The following is a 24,342-nucleotide window of genomic DNA, read 5'->3' as shown; positions in this document are numbered from 1 at the left end:
TATATGTATATGTGTATGTGTATGTGTATGTGTATGTGTATGTGTATGTGTATGTCTATTTTTCTATAATTTTAAATTTCATATTTGATTTACAAAAATTTTTGGTATAAATTTGATAAATCTAAATACGAATTTTCATGTATATTTTCAATAGAAAAAAAAAATTAAAAATTTTCTGTTTTAAAAAAAAGTAAAAAAAAAAAAAAATTGGGTTCGGTTAACGGTTCAGCGAACCAACGAATCCGATTAACCGTTAACCGGACCCATGGTTTGGGTCCGGTTAACGGTTAACCGAACCATTTCAAAGGGTCCGGTTAACCGTTAACCGGTTTGGGTAGATTTAAAATTTGACAGCCGGTTCGGTTAGTTTTTGAAATTTAATTTAATTTTTGGATATAAATAAAAAAATCGGCTTCTAGACTCTAGAGCGCATTACCACGAATTTTTTTTAATAAACCATAATTAATAAAACGAATTTTACGAAACCAATATAATTGGCTTTTTTTTTTCAAAAATCATAAGGACCGTATGGTTCCTACGGTCTCCAAAATTGCATTTTTTCAGACCGTAGGGACCATACGGTCTTACCATTTTTTTTTAAAAACAGAATTTTTTTAAAATTTTTATTTTTTTTTTATTTTTTGTATTAAAATATTAGAAATATAATATAATTTGATTTATTAGAAAGACTGCAACAAATAACCTGGATCAATATTTTTCAGATCGGATTTTTCGCGACTGTAAGAAAAATTAATATATTTCTTTATGTGTTATTGGAAAAAAATAAAAATGCTTAGATTCTGAGTTATTGATCCCAGTTCAAAAGTCACTTTTAGATAATTCAGAAAATATTGTGATCCTTCTAGGACATTTAATTTATAAAAAGTTGTATCTGTTTTCAGAATTCTTTTTGAATAACAATCATTAAATAATTTAAAGTCTTTGTTTTTTTTCAAAAATATATACAACTTTTCATAAATTAAATGTACTAAAAGAATCACAATATTTTCTGAATTACCTAGAAGTGACTTTTGAACTGGGATCAATAACTCAGAATCTAAGCATTTTTATTTTTTTCCAATAACACATAAAGAAATATATTAATTTTTCTTACAGCCGCAAAAAATCCGACCTGAAAAATATTAATCCGGATTATTTCTTGCAGTCTTTCTAATAAATCAAATTATATTACATTTCATCTATTTTTAAAGAAATATATTCAATATTTCTAATATTTTAATACAAAAAATAAAAAAATTTAAAAAATTTCTGTTTAAAAAAAAGAAAAAAAAAAGGGTAAGACCGTATGGTCTCTACGGTCTGAAAAAATGCAATTTTAGAGACCGTAGAAACCATACGGTCCTTATGGTTTTTGAAAAAAAAAATTAATCATATTAGTTCGGCCATTTTTATTAATACCCAAAAATAAAAAGTTAATTTTAAAAATAACCCCGCATCCTATTTTTTTCAAAAATAATCTAACTGCCTGACCCACGGGCGGTCTCCTAGGGACCAAACCGCCCCCCTCACGGGCGGTCTCCTTTTTTTTTTTTTTTTTTTAGAGATTTGAGTATTTTGATTTAAATAATTTTGTGAAGAAAAAATTTTCTTGTTTATAGTGTATGCCAAAAAATAAGACATGATATCCATACTAAATTGTCGATCCGAACCGTTCAACATGATATCCATACTAAAATATGGTTAGGGATGAAATTTTATAATTTTTGAAATTTTTTTACTATTTTTTAAGATGGATAGAAAATCATTGTTTTTTGAACGGTTCAAAAATAGTGATTTTGAACCTATCTTAAAAAATAGCAAAGAAATTCCAAAAAATATAAAATTTCATCTCCATGCATATTTTAGTATAAATATTTTGTTGAACGGTTCGGATCGACAATTTGGATTTTGAAAATGAAAATATAAAATATGAGGCATTGGAACCCTTCTCTATATATATACATATATACATAATTACATATACACATATACATATACACATATACACATATACATATACGCATATACATATACATATACATCTACATCTACATCTACATCTACATATACATATACATATACATATACATATACATATACATATACATATACATATACATATACATATACATATACATATACATATACATATGTATATGTTTATATTTAAATCAAAATACTTAGATCTCTAAATAAAAAAAAAAAAGAGGACCGTCCGTGGGAGGGGCGGTTTGGTCCCCTAGGAGACCGCCCGTGGGCCAGGCACATTAGCCTATCTCAATATAATATATGTATATGTATATATTTATATAGAGTTAGGCTGGGGTGTTATGGATAGCATAGAGGCCTCTATGCTACGACTCAATATTCGAGTTTTCAAAATCCAAACGGTCGATCCGAACCGTTCATCTTATTCTCCATATTAATATCTGCTTGGAGACCAAATTTTACATTTTTCTGAATTTGTTTACTATTTATTAAGTATTTTACAAAATTGTTGATCCAACGGTGACTGCACAAAACAGTAAAACCGTTGGATTAGCGATTTTCAAATTGGCTTAATAAATAGTAAAAAAATTCAGAAAATTATAAAATTTGGTCTCCAAGCAGATATTAATATGGAGAATAAGATGAATGGTTCGGATCGACCGTTTGGCTTTTGAAAACTCGAATATTGAGCCGTAGCATAGAGGCCTCTATGCTATCCATAGCATCCCAGCCTAACTCATTTATATATACATATATACATATATTATAAAAATAATGAGTTTATAACAAAAAAAATTGTATATATGTATATGTATATATGTATATGTGTATATGTATATGTGTATATCATGTTGAACGGTTCGGATCGACAATTTAGTATGGATATCATGTCTTATTTTTTGGCATACACTCTAAACAAGAAAACTTTTTCTTCACAAAATTATTTAAATCAAAATATTCAAATCTCCATAAAAAAAATAAATAAAAAAAAAGGAGACCACCCGTGAGGGGGGCGGTTTGGTCCCTAGGAGACCGCCCGTGGGAGGGGCGGTTTGGTCTCCGAGGAGATCGTCCGTGGGCCAGGCGGTTAGGTTATTTTTGAAAAAAAAATAGGATGCGGGGTTATTTTTAAAATTAACTTTTTATTTTGGAGTATTAAGAAAAATGTCCGATATTAGTTCTGTAAATGTCATTTTATTAATTATGGTTTATGAAAAAAATTTCATTACCACACTGGATCGAATTCGTATCCTCTGAGATATCTGAAACTTTACGTGACATTATGGAAAATCCCAACCGTTCAAATACGTTCTGCACGAATCTCAAAGCACACAAATACTGACCCCCTACATCACCCCCGAATAGGCACCGGACACGTAGGTCACGCAAAAGTTAAGATATCTCAGAGGATACTCACCACACTGGATCCACAGTCAAAACCGCCTCGATCTTCTGTGCCGATAAATCCTATACAAGGGGTATCTCACAATTCAAATCAAGGCGGGAAGATGACCAGCCGCGTAACAACAGATCCGTCGCTCCCTGTGTTGGAACTTGGAATCAGCTCCGTACAGAGGCGCGCTGCTCCATGGCAGGAGAGAGGATCACGCGATTAAACCACAGGTCCGATACTGAAAATTTAGTTCACTTTAATTATGTACTTTTATTGCTATTAGAAAATATATATTAACCAATATCCATATTCCATAGTAAAGCTGTAAAGGTACTGAGTTAGCGAGCATATATAATTCTCAATTTTGAAGCTACTGTATAAGTTTTAAACCTTTGAATTCAAATTGTTGAGTTTGATATATTTCATGATTGACGTTTAAAAGATTTAATTTTTGAAGGTGATTTTATATAAGATCGAGAGATTAGAAATTGCCAAAAAAATATATCTTATACAAAATAATTTTATAAAATAAATTTGAAATGTACATACACGGCAGCTTATAAATTAGATCAAAATTAATAGTTTAAACTTTAAAGTCATCATTAATAGTTTATTTGATATTCATTGTTTTTCTTTGTAAAATTCGAATTAGAGGTAATATATTTCCTTAAATTCACCCAAACTTGTGTATTTCAATATGAGTATGCAACGACCAAAATTGCAATAGAGCTGTCATTGATTCATACCAGATTCACCCAAATATATCTCCTCGGACCAAAATAATATTTTGTGATCGGCTAAAATTTTTAATTTAATTTTGATTTAATATATAGGTCCATATTAATTCCCTCCCCTGTTGTCGTTTTTGTTGTTTTTAATATGTTAAAAAAAAATATACTATTTTTTTGTTTTTTATTATGTAAGAGGCTATTTTTGTTATATAGTATCAAATTAGTTAATAAATTTGAACTCAATTAATTAATGGGTTTGAATTCAATTCATACCCCCTCTGACAAAAATCCTGAATTTTGTACTATTGACACATCTGTTGGACCATCAGGATACTACAGTTAAAATGTTTAAACTAATTTTGAGAAACACAAATTAATATAATTAAATTTTGGAGTCGGATTTTACTAGATCAAAATGCAACTAATAAATAAGACAATTTTCTTTTCAAAATTTACTAACTGGAAGTATCAATTTTTGATTTAATGGCAAATGGTAACATTCTCTTTATGGAAAGTTTGTAGACTCAAGATTCAAATACTTTTGTTTTTGTTGATAGACTTAAAACTCCACCTTTCAATTAGCATTCATCCAATTTTATTCTCTTTCTCTTATTTATTATAATCAAAGGGCTTATATTTTCTCATTATTTCCTCATTGAAACAATAAAAACCTCATCATCTGGTCGGTTGTGCGTTGGCTAATATCAAATCGATTGTTCCTAAAGTCCTGTGCAACTAAGTCGTTTTTCAATTTTTAAAGTCCAAAAAGTCAATCCAAACCGTTAGATGTGATATCTATATTAAAATATGCTTGGAGACCAAATTTTACATTTTTCTGATTTTTTTTTACTATTTATTAAGTTACTTTGAAAATCGCTAATTCAACGGTGGCTTAACAAAACAGTAAAATCAGAAGCCACCGTTGGATCAACAATTTTCAAAGTGACTTAATAAATAGTAAAAAAAAAAAAAATTAGAGAAATGTAAAATTTGGTCTCCAAGCATATTTTAATATAGAGATCACATCTAACGGTTTGGATTGACTTTTTGGACTTTAAAAATTGAAAAACGACTTAGTTGCACAGGATCTTAGAAACAATCGATTTAATATTAGCCAACCCCTATATATATATATGATTTACCTTTCAAAATTCATAATCCAAAAAACACTCAAACTTTGAAATATCTTAGAGGTGCGAATTGATCAGCTCTACTTTAGTGACCAATGTTATCAGAATCGGACTAGACATCGATCTGATAAAGCTTTAGTTCAATAGTTTACTAATTGGACTAACCGATTCAATTACAGATTTATTTATATACTAAATATATATTCAAATAATACAATGTAAGATCAAATTTATAGCTTTATTTAAAAACTAACATCTAAATAATAAAAAAAAATAGAGCACTTCAATGATTAAAATGATCAAAAGTAGATTAAATAATAAAACAGTAACAATTGTTATTTTGATAAGAATTAATATACACAAATTTTTATACTACACATAATTAATTTGTTTGGGATATTTAAAAAATTGAGGTCTTATATAAATCTGACCTGGCTTAGTCTGGAGAAAATTTGTATCGAAATTTGAACCTATCTAATAAAGGATACATGATAGAACTAGAAGGCACAGATCCCATCAATAGCCTTTCTCTCTTTTAAAAAGAAACTGGCTTTTTATATGAAAAACCAATCGGATTTAACCGGTTCAACATGTGATCGGTTCTGATTTTTTTCTGGTTAAACTAACCGGTCTGGTCCGGTTCACGTGAACCCTAATTTGAAATTCGAAATCGCGCGGTCTGGGACTCTTAACCTCTCTCAAGCGCCAACAGTCCGAATTATGTTATGTCACTTCAGAGTTCAGAGGATAACTGTTCCAACGGTCAAAATCTCAACCGTTCCAAATTTAAAAACGATAGAGGTATCAAAACCCAATCGCTTGGTTTCCCTTCCCTTCCCCGATCTTGTGTTGTGCGTCCTCTCTTTGTTATCACGATTTGCTCCCATTTAGCTGAAATTTGAGTATTCTTAAGATTATTAGGTGTATATCTCAATCAATATCACACTACTTTGTTTGAGTCTCTGTAAATTCTTTTAGTTAAATGCAATTTGGGCCTTGAGGCTTTTTTTAAACACACACACACACACACACACACACACACACACACAACACTACTTTGTTTCTTTTAATCTGATCTGTTTTGGTTTTGGTAGATTTAAGGAGATAAAGTAGACATCGGAGCAATGGAGGGCTCAGATGACTCTGTAAAGGTTGCTGTGAATATTCGACCGCTGATCACATCGGAGCTTCTCAATGGCTGTACCTATTGTGTGACTGTCACACCTGGTGAACCTCAGGTCAGATCCCTAATTTTCTTCAATTTTGTGAGACTACCCAAATTTTGTATTTATTGCATGCGCTGTTGCCAACCATAGTCAAACAAAAATAGAGTTTTCACCTTTAAAATTAAGTTTAGAAATAAAAATACTCAGTTCCTTCTCAATCTTGTTGGAAGGAAACAAATGATCTTGTCACAACATTTTCTACTAAATGAGAAATACTGTACATGTTGTTTGAACAAAACTCCCTTTTGAAATAATCAAGTTCAGTTGTCAGAATCAGTTTTTGTTAGTATTTAATCAAGTGCATAGCAGCACAATTCACTTTTTGCGAAACTGGCATTCTTTTCTTATGCAGGTCCAAATTGGTTCGCATGTGTTTACGTATGACCATGTGTATGGATTGCCAGGTGCGCCACAATCTTGTAAAATTTTTGAGGAATGTGTAATGCCCCTTGTTGATGCGTTATTCCGTGGCTACAATGCCACTGTGCTGGCATATGGACAGGTTTGTATTGTACTATGAGCATCTTGTTCCAGCATTTACCCAAATGGTGAACTAATCAACTAATTAAGCCCTACCTAACCTCGGTTACCCCTTAATTAGTTGAGTGATCAACCTTCACTTGATTCAGTTTTATTTAAAACTTGTTTCATAGTGCCCCATTTACCCTCAATTTTTGAAATAAGAATCTAGTACTTGTTCCATAATACCTGAATCAACCTTGCTGACAGAATGTGGTGAGACCTGGAATCTTAATCCCTTTAAAATGCCTATTGATGGTTTGTGGATAAATAAATGGATTATTTCCTCGCAAATATTGATGCTGTTTTTTTTAATTATTATAGACCGGTTCTGGGAAGACACATACCATGGGCACGAATTATTTAGGAGAAACTAGTGCTAGCGGGATCATACCCAAAGTTATGGAAGAAATTTTTGAAAAAGTAAAAAAACTGAGGGACAAGACAGAATTTCTCATCAGAGTTACATTCATTGAGGTATGCTAATTAATTAAAATTCAAAGAATATTTGTACTTGTGTGGTATGTTCCCATCAATCATTACTGTTAGGAAGTATCCCAGGTACTGATACACGGTACACCTAATTTTGTTATCCTTGGTATCTCACTATCAACAGTTCAACACTGTATCTTGCAAGTACACATTCTAATTATCTAACCTAACATGTATTAAAATCTCATGTTTTAACAAAAATTCAGTCTGTTGATAGTAAACTATATATGTTCCTCTTCCAAACTAAATTCAATCCCATATGATTTTTTATTATCTAAATCAATATATATTTTCTTTTCTGTTAATTAAATCTTCACGACAGATTTTCAAAGAGGAGGTGTTTGATCTCCTAGACCCACAAACCCATACAGCAAAATCTGGTCCTTACCGAGTGCCTATTCAGATCAGAGAAACAGCACTTGGTGGCATCTTCCTTGCAGGTGTCAGTGAACCAGCAGTGAAATCAAAAGAAGAAATGGCTTCTTTCCTGGCTCGAGGGTCTTTGAACCGTGCCACTGCAAGTACACATATGAATAGCCAGTCGAGGTACCTCTCTTTTATTTGATTATTTTGTGTTTGGTTTTTCTGTACATAATTCATGACAAGACAAAGAAATAGGTTTCAAATGTTGAACTTCTTATTTCATTTTAGTAAAAGATGTGAATATTTACTTATTATTATAATCTCTCCAGAATTGTGGATAGCTTCCTTAGTTATATTACTGTTACCGTGCTTATTGTATTATCAAATGTTGCATGATATAATGTGTACACATTACAAGTTATTCACGTTGTCTGATAGTATCTAAAAGCAAGACAAAAAATGATATTTCTTGATTCTTATAGGCAAAGTTACTTTTTATTAAAGTGCCATAACATCTTTTCTGTCTTTATGTTAGATTCTAAACGATACATTGTTTCCCTTTATAGCCGGTCTCATGCTATCTTCACCATTTGCATTGAGCAAAAGAGGACAGCTAGTTCATTCCAAAGTGATGCTGGACATGATATCCTAATCTCCAAACTTCATTTGGTTGATTTGGCTGGCTCAGAGCGTGCCAAGCGTACTGGGGCTGATGGCTTGAGGCTTAAAGAAGGTTGGAACCATATAATATTCCTTCTTTACTTTTCTGTTTGTAGCTAGGGCCTAGGTTTAAAGTAATTATGAGATGAACTAACAGTAACAAAAGAAAGTCAAGTGTTGGTCATTTCTTTGTCATTAAAAAATAATATCATTATGTGTTCAAAATTGATTGCAGTAGGAAACATAAAAACAAGAATAAGAAAATTGTCCAAAAAAGAATTACATATATAATTGGCAATATTTTACCTTCTTCACACTTTAAGGGAGAAACTATAATATGTTTCATATTTATTCAGGGATACATATCAATAAAGGCCTTCTATCTCTTGGAAATGTCATCAATGCATTGGGTGATGAGAAGAAGCGCAAAGAGGGAGCATTTGTTCCATATCGGGACAGCAAGCTGACTAGAGTGTTGCAGGTATAATGTTTGATACTTTGATGTAGTTATTTCTTCATTACATCTCAGATTTGCAAACAGTAACATGTCGACTATTGCAAACAACAACATAGATAGCATCAAAGGGGACAAGTTGAGCACTGTTTAATTTTTCTGCGCTTGCAGTTGTACTTTGAGTAAAGATAATATCAAGGGGACAAAGATATTGCCTGCTGGTTCATTTTTCTGTTATTTTGTGATATTTAGCTGCTGATTTTCAAATAGTAACATTACTGCACTTGTTACATCTTGCAGTACAACTGTTGTTGCTGAATTGTCTTGTTAACTGGTTGTCTTAGCTCATAATTTGTTAAAAAATGTTACTTCTGGAGCAATTGATTTCTAATTGATGTTGGAAGTATTGCATTTACAAATTTTGTGCTCTGTATGTTTGATTGATTTATATATGAATTTTTTTTCCTTTTGTAGGATTCTCTTGGAGGAAACAGCAAGACTATTATGATCGGTGTGTTTTGTTCTCTCTCTTTTTTTTCTTGTAGTGGTAATGTAGTATAACTAGAAAATTCTGTACAGTGCTTGCTTATTCCATATTTACATGTTATCTGCAGCTTGCATTAGTCCTGCTGACTCAAATGCTGACGAGACTATAAACACTCTCAAGTATGCAAAACGGGCCCGAAATATCAAGAACAAAGCAATTGTAAGATAAGCCATCATCATTTATAAACTTTAATTTTTCTTCTGTTGTGTTTATTAATTTTCATTGTTTATATGCATGTTTAGATTAATCGCGACCCAGTGGCAGCTGAAAAGAAAAGGCTGCGCAGCCAGTTGGAGCAAATGCAAGGTGAACTTCATTTTGCCCACAGTGGCAGTGCTTTGCTCAAAGAGATTCAGGTACAAGTACTTGTTCTAAGCTCGTTGTTGTATTTGGCAAAGGATTAGGCAAATGTTATTAATAATTAAAATGTTAATTTATCTTGGTAGTGCAAGTGCAAGTGCATTGTGCTTTTAGAGAACCTGTTGACTTAAAAAAAGTTTTGAAACACGTTGAACCTTTTATGATTAGGAAGACAAAATTTTAATTGGTTTAAAAAACATGCAGATCCTACAAGAAAAGGTTTCTCTATTAGAGCTGAAAAATGAAGTTCTCCACCATCAAATAAATGAGGCTGATCGAAAGTGCAGAGAAAAGGACTTGCTCATCAGTGAACTAAAGGACAAAGTTGAGAACATGCATCTCAATGAGGTAAGAAACCCCAATTCTAGGAACAATGAAACAAGTTATTTTAAGTCTATGGTGTCTTGTTTAGAAGTAGAACCCAAGAACATTTTTTCCAAAAACCATAGCCTGTACATAGCCCTTTGCATAATACTCATCAATGTGGTAATTGCAATCTTTTTTAGATGTTGCATTTTTACTTAGTTTTGTTGTTTATTGTTTTCTCCATAGGAAATTCCACTTGAAGCAAATCATGGCGCAGAGTCTGAAAATGACATGGAAATTCCTGATGTGGATTCCGAGGACTTAGACTTTGTTGCTTGTGATCTAGTAGATGAAAAGTCAGACATGGTCACCACCATAAAGAAAACATGCAAAAAGAATAGAGAAGTAACTGTTGTACCGTCTCAATATCTCTTCTCGGGCACTACAAGCCGAGGCGTGAAGTCAGAGATTCCACTTGAAGGGGCTGACAAAACTACACCTGGCCAGTGTTGCACTTGCACCAAGTTGTCTTTTTGTAAGACAAAGAAGTGTGAGTGCCGCTTAGCCGGTGCTGAATGTGGTTCCTTGTGCGGTTGCTCAGCTTTGAAATGTGCTAATCGTGGGTTTAGTAAGAGCAAAAAGGAGGAGAGCTGTTCCTTTTCTGACAAAGCTGGTGGGGATAAGGAGAATTTCAATATGGTGTCACAATCAACCCACAATCAACCCTTTTGCTCGAGAAAGCCGAGTGATGATATTGGAAAGATGAAGGTATGTCTCTGTAGATTCAAATCATACCTAAATAGAAATCAGCGATATTGCATACATTTTTTAAATTGTTTTAGACTGTTTAACTTGCTTTTAGAGTCCATATAGCAATAGACCAGTGCACAGTATACTAATTCCTTGCTATTCATTCTTTTTTTACGAGGATCTTTTTTGCATGTTGTCATGTGTACAGTCACATATAATTGTACATTTGGCATTTTTCATTGCTCATCAAAATAAATTGAGAACATTTTGTTGGTTATTGACCATTCACTTACTATCTGTATGTCACTTCAGCAAAAATGTGCAGAATTTTTTGAAGAGCAAGGTGGTGTTCGCAATTCAATGAAACAAGTTAGAGAAATACGACCAAAACTTGGTTGGACGAAAAAAGAGATTGAAGCCTTAAAAGTAAGTTTTTTATCATCCCCACTTGCCTTCAGTTCTGACCTCCATTTATGTTCCAACGTAATTAAATTTTTTATTTTGGGTATTGTACAGGAAGGAATTCTAGAGCAACTTGCCTCTCAAAATTATCGGGCGACAAAGTCAATTTCATGGTTCGACATTTTGATGAAATACAAAGATGTATTCCATCCAAAGAGAAGGAGCAAGGATCTGGAGAAAAAATTTGGCATTGATAAAACATTTGAACCAATAAAATATAATAACATGTATGTTAGACTAGTTAGTGGTTTCCACTTGTACTGAGCTAGCAGAAATTAGACCTCATAGCATGCTTAAAGTATGCGGTGGTGATGGCAGAGCAGGCATAGATGTGGGTACTGTCAAGCATAACACGTTCAACATTCATATTCGAGCTAAAAAAGTGGCTAGTGGTAAATCTTGCTTAGAAAAATTCTACCCGTAAAGTTACAAGAACAAGCAGCAAATGAACAATTTGAGATTAACCAAATTATTCTCTATCCGAATTACTAATCGTTAAGTGCAATCCAAACATCTCATTTTTTTCTCCTTAGTTTTGAGTATTTGTCATACAGGTTGTTTGGTTTTCTCTCTTCATGGAAAATTTGTCTGTATTTTTTCAGAATTTTAATCCAACAAATTCTCTTGTATTTTTCTAGATGTTCTTTAGCTGCTTCCTGTACAAAACCCAAAACACAAATTTAAAAACAAATTAATACAGATATATATAGAGGTTGTTTACCAAGGATGATAAAGAAAACGTACTTCCAGAACTTTAATCTCGATTCGATCGGGTATGTTTGGATGACACAGGAATAGTTGCTATTCCTAATGAGCTATTCTCACTATTTCACGTTTGGGTGAAAAAAAATACTATTCTCAACACAAGGAATAGCTCGGGTTAGATGCTATTCCGAATTTGGGGTTAGCGAACTATTTTGAGCTATTCTTTGTTTCATTCAAACGTACTGAAGAGATTAAAGCTCTGGAAGTACGTTTTCTTTATCATCCTTGGTAAACAACCTCTATATATATATGTATTAATTTGTTTTAAATTTATGTTTTGGGTTTTGTACAGGAAGCAGCTAACGTCTAGAAAAATACAAGAGAATTTGTTGGATTAAAATTCTGGAAAAATACAGACATATTTTCCATGAAGAGAGAAAACCAAACAACTTGTACGACAAATACTCGAAACCAAGGAGGATGTTTGGATTGTAGTTAATGATTAGTAATTCGGATAGAGAATAATTTGGTTAATCTCAAATTGTTCATTTGCTGCTTGTTTTTATAACTTTACGGGTAAATTTTTTCTAAGCAAGATTAATCACGAGTCACTTTTTTAGCTCGAATCTGAATGTTGTACGTGTTATGCTTGACAGTACCCAAATCTATGCCCGCTCTGCATGCTATGAGGTCTAGTTTCTACTAGCTCAGTACAAGTGCATAGCACTAGTTAGTCTAACATACATGTTATTATATATATATTCATTGTATTTAATAACTATCTATTCTTTGCCTGTTTAATTATTTATTGCACATTAAGACATTAAATAGACATCAACAACAAATTTATGTTATATACTACTGTACATAATCTAACAGTTCGTCCTATATTACTACATATTCCATGTAAACATGGACAGTTCAATTTAGATTAATGAAACAATAATTCATATCAAATCTGACTTAAGGTGTTCGATCCATAGTTCTATCTAGTCTAATTTTAGCTTCTTTTGAAAAAGAAATTAGGGTCAAGTTCATAAAATTTCACAGTTCAATGATTGTTCTATTCAGACTATAGTAAGACTCATCAATTTAAAATATTTACAGTATGATTTACCCTGAAACAATCTTGTAATTGAGGTTCAATTTGACTGAAATTGAAAGATTATCTCAAAATCTTGTAATTTCAGTAAAAGTAAACCTCAATTGATTTTTACTCCTAGAGCCAATTCGATCGGCTGATTGTTTTTTAAGTGTAAGAGTATGATTGTTTTTTTGAAGGTTAACAGTTTGATTGCTAGGCCTATCAACTCTTGACTCTTGCAACCATATCCATCTGGTTCGTAAACATTTTGTACATTTTTACATTCGCGAATCCTCCATTTGTTTCATGTGTGCACAATATTTTTGTCTTTCCATTTTATTAGGCAGTGTTCCAATCTAGATCTATATTTTTTGCCTAATAATATTGAAAACCCAACAACATTTTGAGGAGGGCTCAAATGCCCAATTGCTTGATGCTCCAATCGTACCCCAACATCTTTATATTTAATTTCAAAGTTCAATCAAAAGATCTTAAACCGTTCAACATGATATCCACGTTAAAATGTATTTAGATATTAAATTTTATATTCTTTGAAATTTTTTTACTATTTTTTAAGGTAAGTACAAAATCACTGACTTTCGGGAAATTATGGACCATTTAAAAATAATGATTTTGTATTTATCTTAAAAAATAGTAAAAAAAATTCAAAAAATATAAAATTTGGTCTCCAATCATATTTTAACGTGCATATCATATCGAGTTGTTCGGATTGTCTGTTTGAACTTTGAAATTGAAGATAAAAATGTTTCGGTACAATTAGAGCATGAAGCAATGTAGCATTTGAGCTCAAACTGATATGTTTGACTGCCTCTATTGATGGGAACACGAAATGGCACCAGGCAGGGTCAAGCTTAGGTTGGTTAGCTAATCCGAGTAAAAGGGATGTGGAAAACAATTTAAGAATGTAAATGCAACATGATATGATAGTAGTACGCCACTGACATGATAGAAATCTTTTGGAATGTCAAAGATCCATTTGGAGCTCTGAACAGAGCAATTGCCAAAATGACATTTTTTTTTTATAACCCGGAAGACGCTGCCATTTTTCATTTTATTAGAAATAAAACATTGGCATGCAAGATTGAGATGTGTTAGCTGGCTAGTATCATAAAATCGCTGATTCAATGGTCTAGTCAGATTTTACTGTTTGAATAAGTCATTATTGAATCAATAATTTTTGAAGTGACTAAATAAATAGTAAAAAAAAAATTCAAAAAATATAAAATTTGGTTTCCAAGTAAATTCTAACATAGAGATCACATCTAACGGTTTGAATCGATTTTTTGAATTTTGAAGATTGAAAAATAATTTAGTTGTATGAGACTTCAAAAACAATTAATTTTATATAGAGAGAATATGTAATTTCAAATTTAAGGTAGTCCGTACTTAGAATTGTTGACACAGAGACTTGTAAACGGTTACCAAAAACATGGACACCTGTCCTGTATTGGTATTATTTTTTCTGATACTATGAAACATTTGTGACTTGTGGCGGGTGTGGCAGGACCTGTCATTGCTAGAGTTAATTGCAAAGTTATGCGGCTGTATATATACCATTAATTATTTGAGGTGGCCAGAGTTGAAAGACTCGGTCAAATATTTTCACTTTAATTTCTAGAATGGGTCAGTTACTTGGTTGAAACCTAAAATTAAATCGTAATTTCAGATAACAAAAGATATTTCACTTGGAGAGGTGTAATAGTCTAAGCAGGGTGGAACTAGAAATTCATGCTAAAATTAAAATGAATAATATGTTGTTGGTGAAAATTAAATTTAAATTCTGCACAACCACAAAGTAAACTCTAACCACTAGGCTACAAATAGAAATATGATATTTTATGAAGAGGGACTTAGCTATATATAAAGTTCTAAGAAAATAAAATTCAATTAAATTTCAATATACATAACTAAAATTTTAAAATCATAGAGTAGCTTAGTACCCGTACGAATGAATGTAGATTTGCCCTTGAGTTTAAGTTAGCTTAATTTTAAACATACATTTAGTTAGACTAATTTATTTAATGCTCGTTTGATGAAATAACTGAAGTCTAAATCATGTATTAATCTCATGGTTTAGATCTCAACTAAACACGAGAGAAAAGTATTAACGGAGCAGTAAATGAAGAAGAGCATGAGCGGTTGCACTTACGTACCTTGAATTGTGCTTGACTCTGACATAATTATGCCGTGTACAAGAGGAGAAGCAATTCAGAGTACTACTTTGGTTTGATGGATTTAACCATCGTCTGATCTGCAATATGATACGTGCACTTTGTATTAGAATCCGTGCTCATCTGCTTCATTTTCCGTGCACAACGATTTTAATGCTGATCAAATAGTTTTGGAGTTAGTTGAAGTCAAAAGTAAGTCCGATTCTCATCTAGCCTACTTTTTAACATAACATTTGAAGATCCTAAATATAACTACATCACACTAGAAAGTCAAAAATAACATTTATATATTGAGATGTACTGAGAAAAATGTAAAGCGACTAATTATTATGTGAATGATTGATTGATTTTTTTACATATAATTTAGAGATTCTATTAAATATACATAACTATTTCATAATTAAAAAAAATGATTTCCTTACATAATTGAGAATAAATTATATATTATTTTTAATTAGAAAATTATAAACAAAAATTTAAACGTTTGAATTAACAACTTTTAGCCAATCTTAAAAATAATATTCTTCATCAAAAATCTCAAAATTACGTATTTCTCCTTCTAAAATTTATAATTGTTTACCCAATTCATTGCTTTTTTTACTAAAACTATCTTTAATTTATCAAGTTTTCCCATTTACCTTCTAAATATGGGAAACTTGTAGAACGGAGTAGGAAGTCACTGCAGCAAAATTCAAGTTTATTTCAAAAAAAATATATAATGAAAATGTGTGCATAATTTTTAGCTACCGACTGTGTATATCACAAGTAGAAAATGAACTAGTTGCGTCACAAAAGAGGAAGGAGGGGAGGTCCGATGGGCGTCAGACCAGGTCTGAGTTTGATGGGCACATCTACCGTCTATTACATCAAATCATACCATGATTTTGATTAACAGAGCAGTTCTTAAACAAATTTAATTTATTTGATTGATACCTGATTTCTTAAATGTTTAAATTAGGAGGTGAGGAGATTGAGTTGGATTTATTCAATCAATCGGATTTTAATTTGATAAATTAAATTTGTTTAAGAAGTGCTCTATATATTAATCAAAATCGTCGCATGATTTGACGTAATAGACCACAGATGTGTCCTCAGACCTGATCCAATTCCCATCAAACCTCCCCTCCTCACAAAAGAACCTATTATAAAACTTTACCTTTCCCTTACAAGCTACATATATATTTTTTACATTTTAATTTACAGCAAATTGGGTACTTTAAAAATATAAATGAAGTTTTAGTAGAAAAAAAAAAAATTGGCAGCTTAAAAAAATCAAGCTCTTCCACTAGGGGTGTAAACGGTCGGATATGGATAGTTAAAATTTTTATTGTATTCTTATCTGTTATAATTTTTCAGATATAGATATAGATACAAATAGTCTCAAATATGGATATAGATCAGATACAAATACGGATTGGATAATGTAATTAATTTTTTGGATTCGGATCCGGACAAAATCGGATAATATCTGATCCGTTTACACCCCTATCTCCCACTAAAACTATTGAGAAAACTGTTCTCTTCCGTTTTGTCTCCAACAACAGTGGAGACGGTCTCCCAGCCGCTAAAATTGGTAATGGAATTTTCATCATCCTCAAACATAGAAACATCTGCTCCCCATATAAATCTTGGAGGTGGCAAAGGTGGCAGACTCGCAATCGATGAACTATTGAGCATGTTAGCTACAGTTTCCATGTTCGGCCTATTTGATGGATTCGTTTGTAAGCATAGGAGTGCTATGTGGATGCACTTTGTTAGCTCTTCTATGCATTCTTTATTCAATGTTGGGTCTTTTAGTTCCAACATTTTTCCTTCATTCCAATTCTTCCATACCTTCAGTTATCATTTTTGGTCAAAAATTGTTTTTGTTAGTAATTAGCTCCTGTAATAAAACAAATCAAGAAAAGATTTTGACCACCACCTTTTTCTTTTTTGAACTTACATGATTTATCAGGCCTGACATGTGCATGCTGCCTGGAAACGAGCTATTTTTTCTCCCAGTTACAATCTCTAGAACAAGGATGCCAAAGCTATATGTATCTGACTTAGCTGAGAATGAACCTCGCATGCTACATTCTGGTGCAATATATCCACTGCATTAAATTAAACAAGAAAAGATAGTCTAAATTAATCCACAAAGCTAGTTTGAATTCCAGTGCTACATATATAATTTGTTTTACTAAATTTTCAATGAGGCAACAAACTAACAATGTTCCAGCGAGGTGAGCAGTGACGGTATGGGTTTGGTCTCTATCAAAAAGCCTTGCAAGCCCAAAATCTGCAATCTTTGGATTCATATCTCTATCAAGCAATATATTACTGGCTTTGAAATCACGATGTACAATTTTCAATGGTGATTCCTCATGGAGGTAATGTAGACCGCGGCAAGTGCCTTTTATGATCCTGTAACGTCTACTCCATTCGAGCTCCTTGCATTTGATATCGTCAGATCCTGCAGTAAGAAAAAAGGCATTTCTGATATTTTTCTGATATTCATAATATATGCTTGATTCTCTGATTGCTTTTTAATGACAAGCCCGGAATCACAATCTTTGTGTAACCAAGCCAATTTTGACAAAAGTTTCCAAATTTCTTTAGAAAACATCAAAGTCTCAAGTCTCAACACAAAAAAAAAAAAAAAAAAAAAAAAATAACGGAATGATAGGAAAGCCAAGGACTGCTGCTGATGGAAACTTTACCAAAAAGGATCTTATCAAGACTTCTATTAGGTAGATATTCGTAGCAAAGCATTCTCTCGTCCTTGTATATGCAGCATCCCAACAATTGTACTAAATTGTTGTGCCTAAGTCACACAAGTAATTCAACCTCAGTCTTGAATTCAGTTCCTCCCTGGGTCGAACTTGTTGAGAGCCTTTTGACTGCTATTTCTTGACCATTGGGAAGTCTTCCCTGCCAAAAAATTATCTTATCATGTTATTTGACTACTTGTGCATGCTTGTACTGCTTGAAAAATAGAGATATATGAAGTTCTGATTGGTTTACTTTAAAAACTGGTCCAAAACCGCCCATGCCAAGCTTATTTTTATCAGAGAAGTTGTTGGTAGCATTTCTGATGGTAGTGAAGTTGTAAATCAGAAATTCTGAAGCCGCAACATCCTGTAATTCCTTGAAAAACACTGCCGTAGTTTATACCAGAACAAGACAAAAAGGATATAAGTATAAAAAAAAATCTTACTAGGTTGATTTATTAAGATAAAATATTAAGCATTAACCACAAATTGGATATTTTGTCAACAATATATATGGTTAATTATAGTTAAGTTTCAATTATGTGCACTTGGAAATTGAACTCAATTTAAATATTTTACATACATTTGATTCCACCTGTGAGAGACCACTTTCTTTGAAACCAAATGCAAATTGATATAACGACTAGAAGAGCAGCAACACCACCAACTACTGCGACAATTACAATTGTTTTCGATTTTTTCGTACCAGTACCTGGAATCATGTATGAAGAGCTCTATATCAAATTTCCCAGAAATATCACAAATATGGAGCATTCAGTTGATTTAAAATTTTACTACAAAATAGAAATATAATTCCAATTTGAAGATTTTGTTCTAAAAAATTGAAATTCCCTCCTGTCTCTTCTGTCTTCTTATAAAAAAAAATTAGCAGAAAATTCGGAGAAAAAGGCAAAAATATGTATACCGAAACAATGTAAACAGAGCTTAGAGGTTAGTATAGTGCGTGTATTCTAATAAATACAAAGCACTTCTTGGTTAAACCTCGGGAGTTTTAATGTTTGTATCCATCCTAGACCTCATATTCTACTCCTGTAACAAAATAGTTTGATATATATTGGATCCTGTAACAAGATAGTCTGACATGGAACTATGTACAAGAGTAGTTTGATATTGATATTGTTTCCACTTTTTAGGAATAATTACTATTTGCTGAACACACGTACACCCGCAGATAGAGAGAGAGGATTTGTACCTGGTTCAGTTACTGGGCCAGAAGTATTGCCTACAGGGACAGAAGAAGGTCATTGAAAAATAATGCATATATTTTTATGAATAGTCTTATGATTTATGAATTAATAGAAATCTTGTAAACTAAGTGGATCATTACCTTGCAGAGTTATCGAGATAGGAAACATCTCGTAATTCACATAGCAAGAAAACCCAAAGTAGCGCAAACCAACAGTATATGCGAGCAGAGATGGCGGTTGTAGGTCACTGATGAGTGAGCTCAAGCATTTGTAGCACTGCTGATGATTTAAATCCCTTGTACACTGCAACAGCCCATACAATTTATCAATTCCATTCACACTTTGTTGCCCTGTGCCCACCATATTTGCTGATACATTTATTTCAGCAATTAGAGTATTAAATAATGCATTCCGCGCATTGTCAAAGAGTTTCTGGTCTGTATAGTTCTCAGAAGAGTAAATATAGTACGAAGTAGTGTTTGCCACACCGAAAAAATTCTCATTCGAGTAGCGAATAACGCATGGTCCTGATTCCAGCCTGCATTGACAGTAAACCAAAACTAAAGTTATATGTGGTGACTCTTATCTCACCCTTAATTAGCATCTTAATTATGTTTAATTTTGTATTTTGTATTTTAAAGAAGGTATGGATCGAGTCTTGTGTTATTTTTGTACAACCATTTAATCATCATCTTGTAATTATATATATTATGTATAATTAGAGAATTAAAAACTATAATAATATTGCGCATAATGATGTAAATACTCTTTTTAGTTCTTTATTAATGAAAACGATCGGGTTTTTCTGTCCTTTAAAAAAAATATTGTGCATAAATTACTAGTGGTCTCTGCTGATTAAATGCTACTTTTTTTTTATAGATTGGGATTGGAGAGCAACAAGATAATTACATGGCGTTTTCTCCTTAGTATACCTCCAATTTAGCCAACTTTTTCTCCCAATTTATACTGATTTTTTGTATTGTAACCACTCATTTTTATTGTAACTTTCTCCTTTGAAAGCCAAGTGATGCTGATGGAGAGAGAGAGAGAGAGAGAGAAGAGCATCGTTTCCTTTCTTTCTTTTTTTTCCTTTTTTTGAAGGAAAATCTCGTATTATAAATTTAATATGGTCGAATGAAATAAACTGAAAAAAATTATCTTCTATTTATTTAGTTCGGTTTACAAACCCAGTGTTCATAACATTCATGCTTCATTAGATTTTAACATTGATACATCGATATTTTTATGATAAACTAGTATCAATTAATGTAGATGTACTAATGTATCAAAGTTTTGTTGTCAAAAACTAATGCTGCGTCAATATGTTCTGTATATCGGACTGTCACGAAATTAACGAAGTATCAATAATAAAAAGTAATTAATTTCGGGACAATGTTTGGAAGTAAAGACATATTGATCAATTCAATTTTTTAAAATAATTAAATAAAAGGATAAATAACTAAAAGGATATAGAAAAAAAAATGTCAAGTTTTTTATTAGGATATTGGATATATATTATGGTATAATATTGACTATTTAAAACATTTATATGAGCATACTAAATGAATGAAGTAGCTTATTCATTACCAGGTACCAGCGTTTTTGCTGTCAGGGCAATCGCTGGTGATTTTAGAGGCAGCTGTACTAAGGCAATTGTTGCATGTTGTGAGGTTTGCACTGGCATAGCACATGCCGAGGCCATAGATTTGATCAGCACTTGTGCCAACAGTGTCGTTGAAGTAGCCGCCATTTGATTGGGTACTGGTGGTTATGTACATGAGAAGGCTGTGGAGATTATTCTTAAAGGTAGTATCTGAGGTATTAACAGAGCAGTAAGGACGTTGATTTTGAAGTAGAGCATGAGTGGTTCGACTATAATTATAAACAAGTAATAGTAGTATGGATGGGAAGAATTTAAGGAGGTAGAGAGCCATTTTTTGAGAATTTGGTCCCCCAAGTGCCAAGCAGGAACAGAGAAGAGAGATTGCTAAAGAGTATAATCAAGGCAACATTGAATTTATTAACTTGACTGATAACTAATTGCCTAAGCCAATTGGCATCCTCTCCTACCGTAGAGGCAAAGGAATTAAGGAATTCAAGATTTTTTTATTTATAGAAATTAATATAAATTAATATATTGTTTCAGAAAGAGATGTGAGGAATTATGATCTAAAGACATTGTCAGGGAAAAATAATTGCAAGTCAAAATTAAAACTTGACTGTCACATCCCGACAACAAGACAGACAACCCGCCATGCTTTTCAGCGCAAGGCGATCATATTCTGAATTACAACATATATATAAATACATAACCAATGACACATAATTGAACCCACAATACATGAAGTAAATTTCTGAAGTCCAATTTGTTTTACATGTATCAAAGCAAGACAAAATGAATCTGCTATAGTTTAAATAAGTACAATTGAAGAACCATAACAGATTCATTTGATCAGAATTATAAGAAAAATTACTTATGTTTGTGGCAACCCCGCAATCATTCGTTCTGACATTTCACTTTCGTCTCTTGGACTTTGTACCTGGAACCCACAAAGTGGAACGGTGAGAGATTGAAATCTCCCAGTGCGGTATTCAGTTCCAGTCGAGTTATCCTTAGATCCGACCAACTGAAACTAAAACAACACTGAGCACAAACAATAAAGACTACAAGAATAATATAAGAATTAAAGAATCTAAGTTATCAACTATAATCAGTTAAGAAACAAAGATATAAGCTCACTTTAAGAAATGCTCAAATACCGCAAAAGAAATCAGCAAGCTAGAGAAACAATTTATAATATTATAACAATCAAACATAAAAAGTTCACAATATGCAATACTCATGTGCAATAGACTTAAAAGTTCAATCTAATTTATTTGTGCAACCTTATTGTTTAATCATGCTTTATTCATAATTACTTATCTCAAGTGTTCTCACCTAAACTTATGCATTTATCTCAAACCTTTAACATAACATTAGTTAAAGAAATGCAATGGTTATGTATCATGTCAAATATGTAAATATTTAGTATAGAATAAAATTCACATCATATTAGGTAACCATTTTGGAATTAACAATACTTGATCATGCGCTACAAGTACAGCGCCTACATGACTCTGGTCATGCACTACAAGTTCAACGCCTACATGACCGTCAAGACTCATACAGGACTCCGATCATGTGCTACCACGAATATGGCGCCTACACAATTTCTGTTATGGCCATAACCTGAAATTATGCGTTTACCCCGAATAGGGCTCCTACATGACTAAAGTTATGCGCTACAAGTTCAGCGCCTACATAACCGAGTCATACGCTACCACGAATATGGTGCCTATGCAATTTCTATTATGCGCTACAAGTTCAGTGCCTACATAATCGAGTCATGATCTACCACGAATATGACGCATATGCAATTTCTATTATGAGCTACAAGTTCAGCACCTACATAATAGAAATTACACACTTATCCCGAATATGGTGCCTATGCAATTTCCGTTATACGCTACAAGTTCAGCACCTACATAACAGAAATTACACACTTACCCCGAATAGGGCGCCTACATGATCGTCAGGTTTCAGATATTTGGTTCTTTAACATAGTTCATTTACAAACAATATCATACTACAATTAATTGTTTCCAAATCATGTCAAGTTGTAGTTTGAAAAATACTTGCTACATAAAGTATGTTCCTGCACCCTTTTTATTCCATTAGAAAATACAATGCTTCAACTAAAACTCATGTTCTAATTAAAATGATTATAATCAAATTATATATTTATTTCATAAAATAAGGTGATGTCTCATATGCAACGTGATGCATTCATATCATGCAAATTTCTTTGTACTATGACATGCACCAGATTCATAATAAGGATAATTATGCCATGCAAATCTTAACCACAATCAAATCATAGTCATCACACAAACAACATGCAAGACCAAACAAACAATAATACCCATAGATAATCAATAAAATAAAATAAGTTAGAAGGATCTAGGAATAACTCGAAATCCGCACCTTAGTAACATCGTGACGATATGATCAGTGCCTCGCTTCAAATGTGTACATGTTTGACAAACGTTCTTAATCCAGCCACGCAAGATTTACGTCTGTGTCGAATTAGTAAGGCTTTAGTAACTACAATCGTTCTTAACAAACAAGAGATCAACTACGATATAATGATACATCACATAGCCCCTCTTGATTACCTTTAACTGGAATTTTACTAATTTAGGAGACACATCATACAAAAGTCTTAATATGAATAAAATCAGCTTTTGGGCAAAGTAATTATTCATCTTTTTTCTTTCTCCAATCAGGTTGCATGAAAATAAAATAATATACTTGAACCATCAGAGGAATTAGCAAACAGTACTTTGTAAACTTTTTCATATTTCACAAATTTGCTCAAAACTAGATTTATTTCAAACTCAAAGACTCTTTTGAAGTTCTTCTCAATAAGCCTCATTTTAACTCACAAACATTCACCAATTAAAGTGTGTGACACACAGTAGAAAATAATGCACCATTAATGGCAGCCAAGCATAATTCTAGCAAAGACAAAGAGCAAGAGAGATAAAGAGTAACGTGAGTCAAGATCAAGTGTCAAGTAGTAGCGCACACCAGTACACTTCTTTCTCTTGCTTTACCCAAGCTAGAACCCTTTTCAATTTCTTGACAACTCCAAAATTTCAATTAATGTATCAAGAGGGAAATAGATAGTATCAAGAGAGAAACGCAAGTGAGGTAGGTGAATAGGCGGACTGGACGAGAACAGTAAAATAAAAATGAGTCGGTCTCCAGTTAAAGGAAAATTGTGCCTAAGCGGTCTCCACCATTTATCTATGTAAAAAGTCTAAGTTAGTTAGTTATTTGATAATTTAAATAAGGCCAACAATTTATTTTATCTTTTCAGCTTTTAATGAAGGCCCAAGAGCCCAAGTTGGATGTCATGCTGAGTTTTTATCTTTTCATTTAACTTCTCTATTTAGTACACCTAGTAAAAGTAATTTAC

At 32.5% G+C, this 24,342-nt stretch overlaps 1 protein-coding gene and 1 pseudogene across 2 annotated transcripts; one reads left to right on the top strand and one right to left on the bottom strand.

Annotated features, from left to right (window-relative positions):
- Positions 1–6,364: 6,364 nt before the first annotated feature.
- Positions 6,365–10,232, top strand: LOC144550693 (kinesin-like protein KIN-4C). The gene is made up of 11 exons (XM_078298669.1): positions 6,365–6,481; positions 6,822–6,971; positions 7,313–7,465; positions 7,803–8,026; positions 8,410–8,576; positions 8,860–8,984; positions 9,432–9,468; positions 9,572–9,663; positions 9,747–9,860; positions 10,069–10,171; positions 10,213–10,232. Exons 1-11 carry the CDS (start codon positions 6,368–6,370, stop codon positions 10,230–10,232), a joined length of 1,299 nt encoding a protein of 432 aa, XP_078154795.1. The 5' UTR covers positions 6,365–6,367.
- Positions 10,233–16,455: 6,223 nt separating this feature from the next.
- On the bottom strand, positions 16,456–21,307 carry LOC144568988 (cysteine-rich receptor-like protein kinase 7; annotated as a pseudogene). Its single transcript, XR_013515907.1, has 9 exons — positions 20,909–21,307; positions 19,462–19,859; positions 19,327–19,356; positions 18,697–18,825; positions 18,367–18,500; positions 18,063–18,273; positions 17,572–17,815; positions 17,306–17,456; positions 16,456–17,196 (listed from the first exon to the last, which is right to left on the bottom strand). The product of XR_013515907.1 is annotated as a cysteine-rich receptor-like protein kinase 7 (transcript).
- Positions 21,308–24,342: the final 3,035 nt, after the last annotated feature.

This window comes from Carex rostrata, chromosome 2 (assembly GCF_964058835.1).
Source record: "Carex rostrata chromosome 2, lpCarRost1.2, whole genome shotgun sequence".
In the NCBI taxonomy this organism is placed as follows: Eukaryota; Viridiplantae; Streptophyta; class Magnoliopsida; order Poales; family Cyperaceae; genus Carex; species Carex rostrata.
This window is presented reverse-complemented; position numbering and strand designations above follow the sequence as displayed.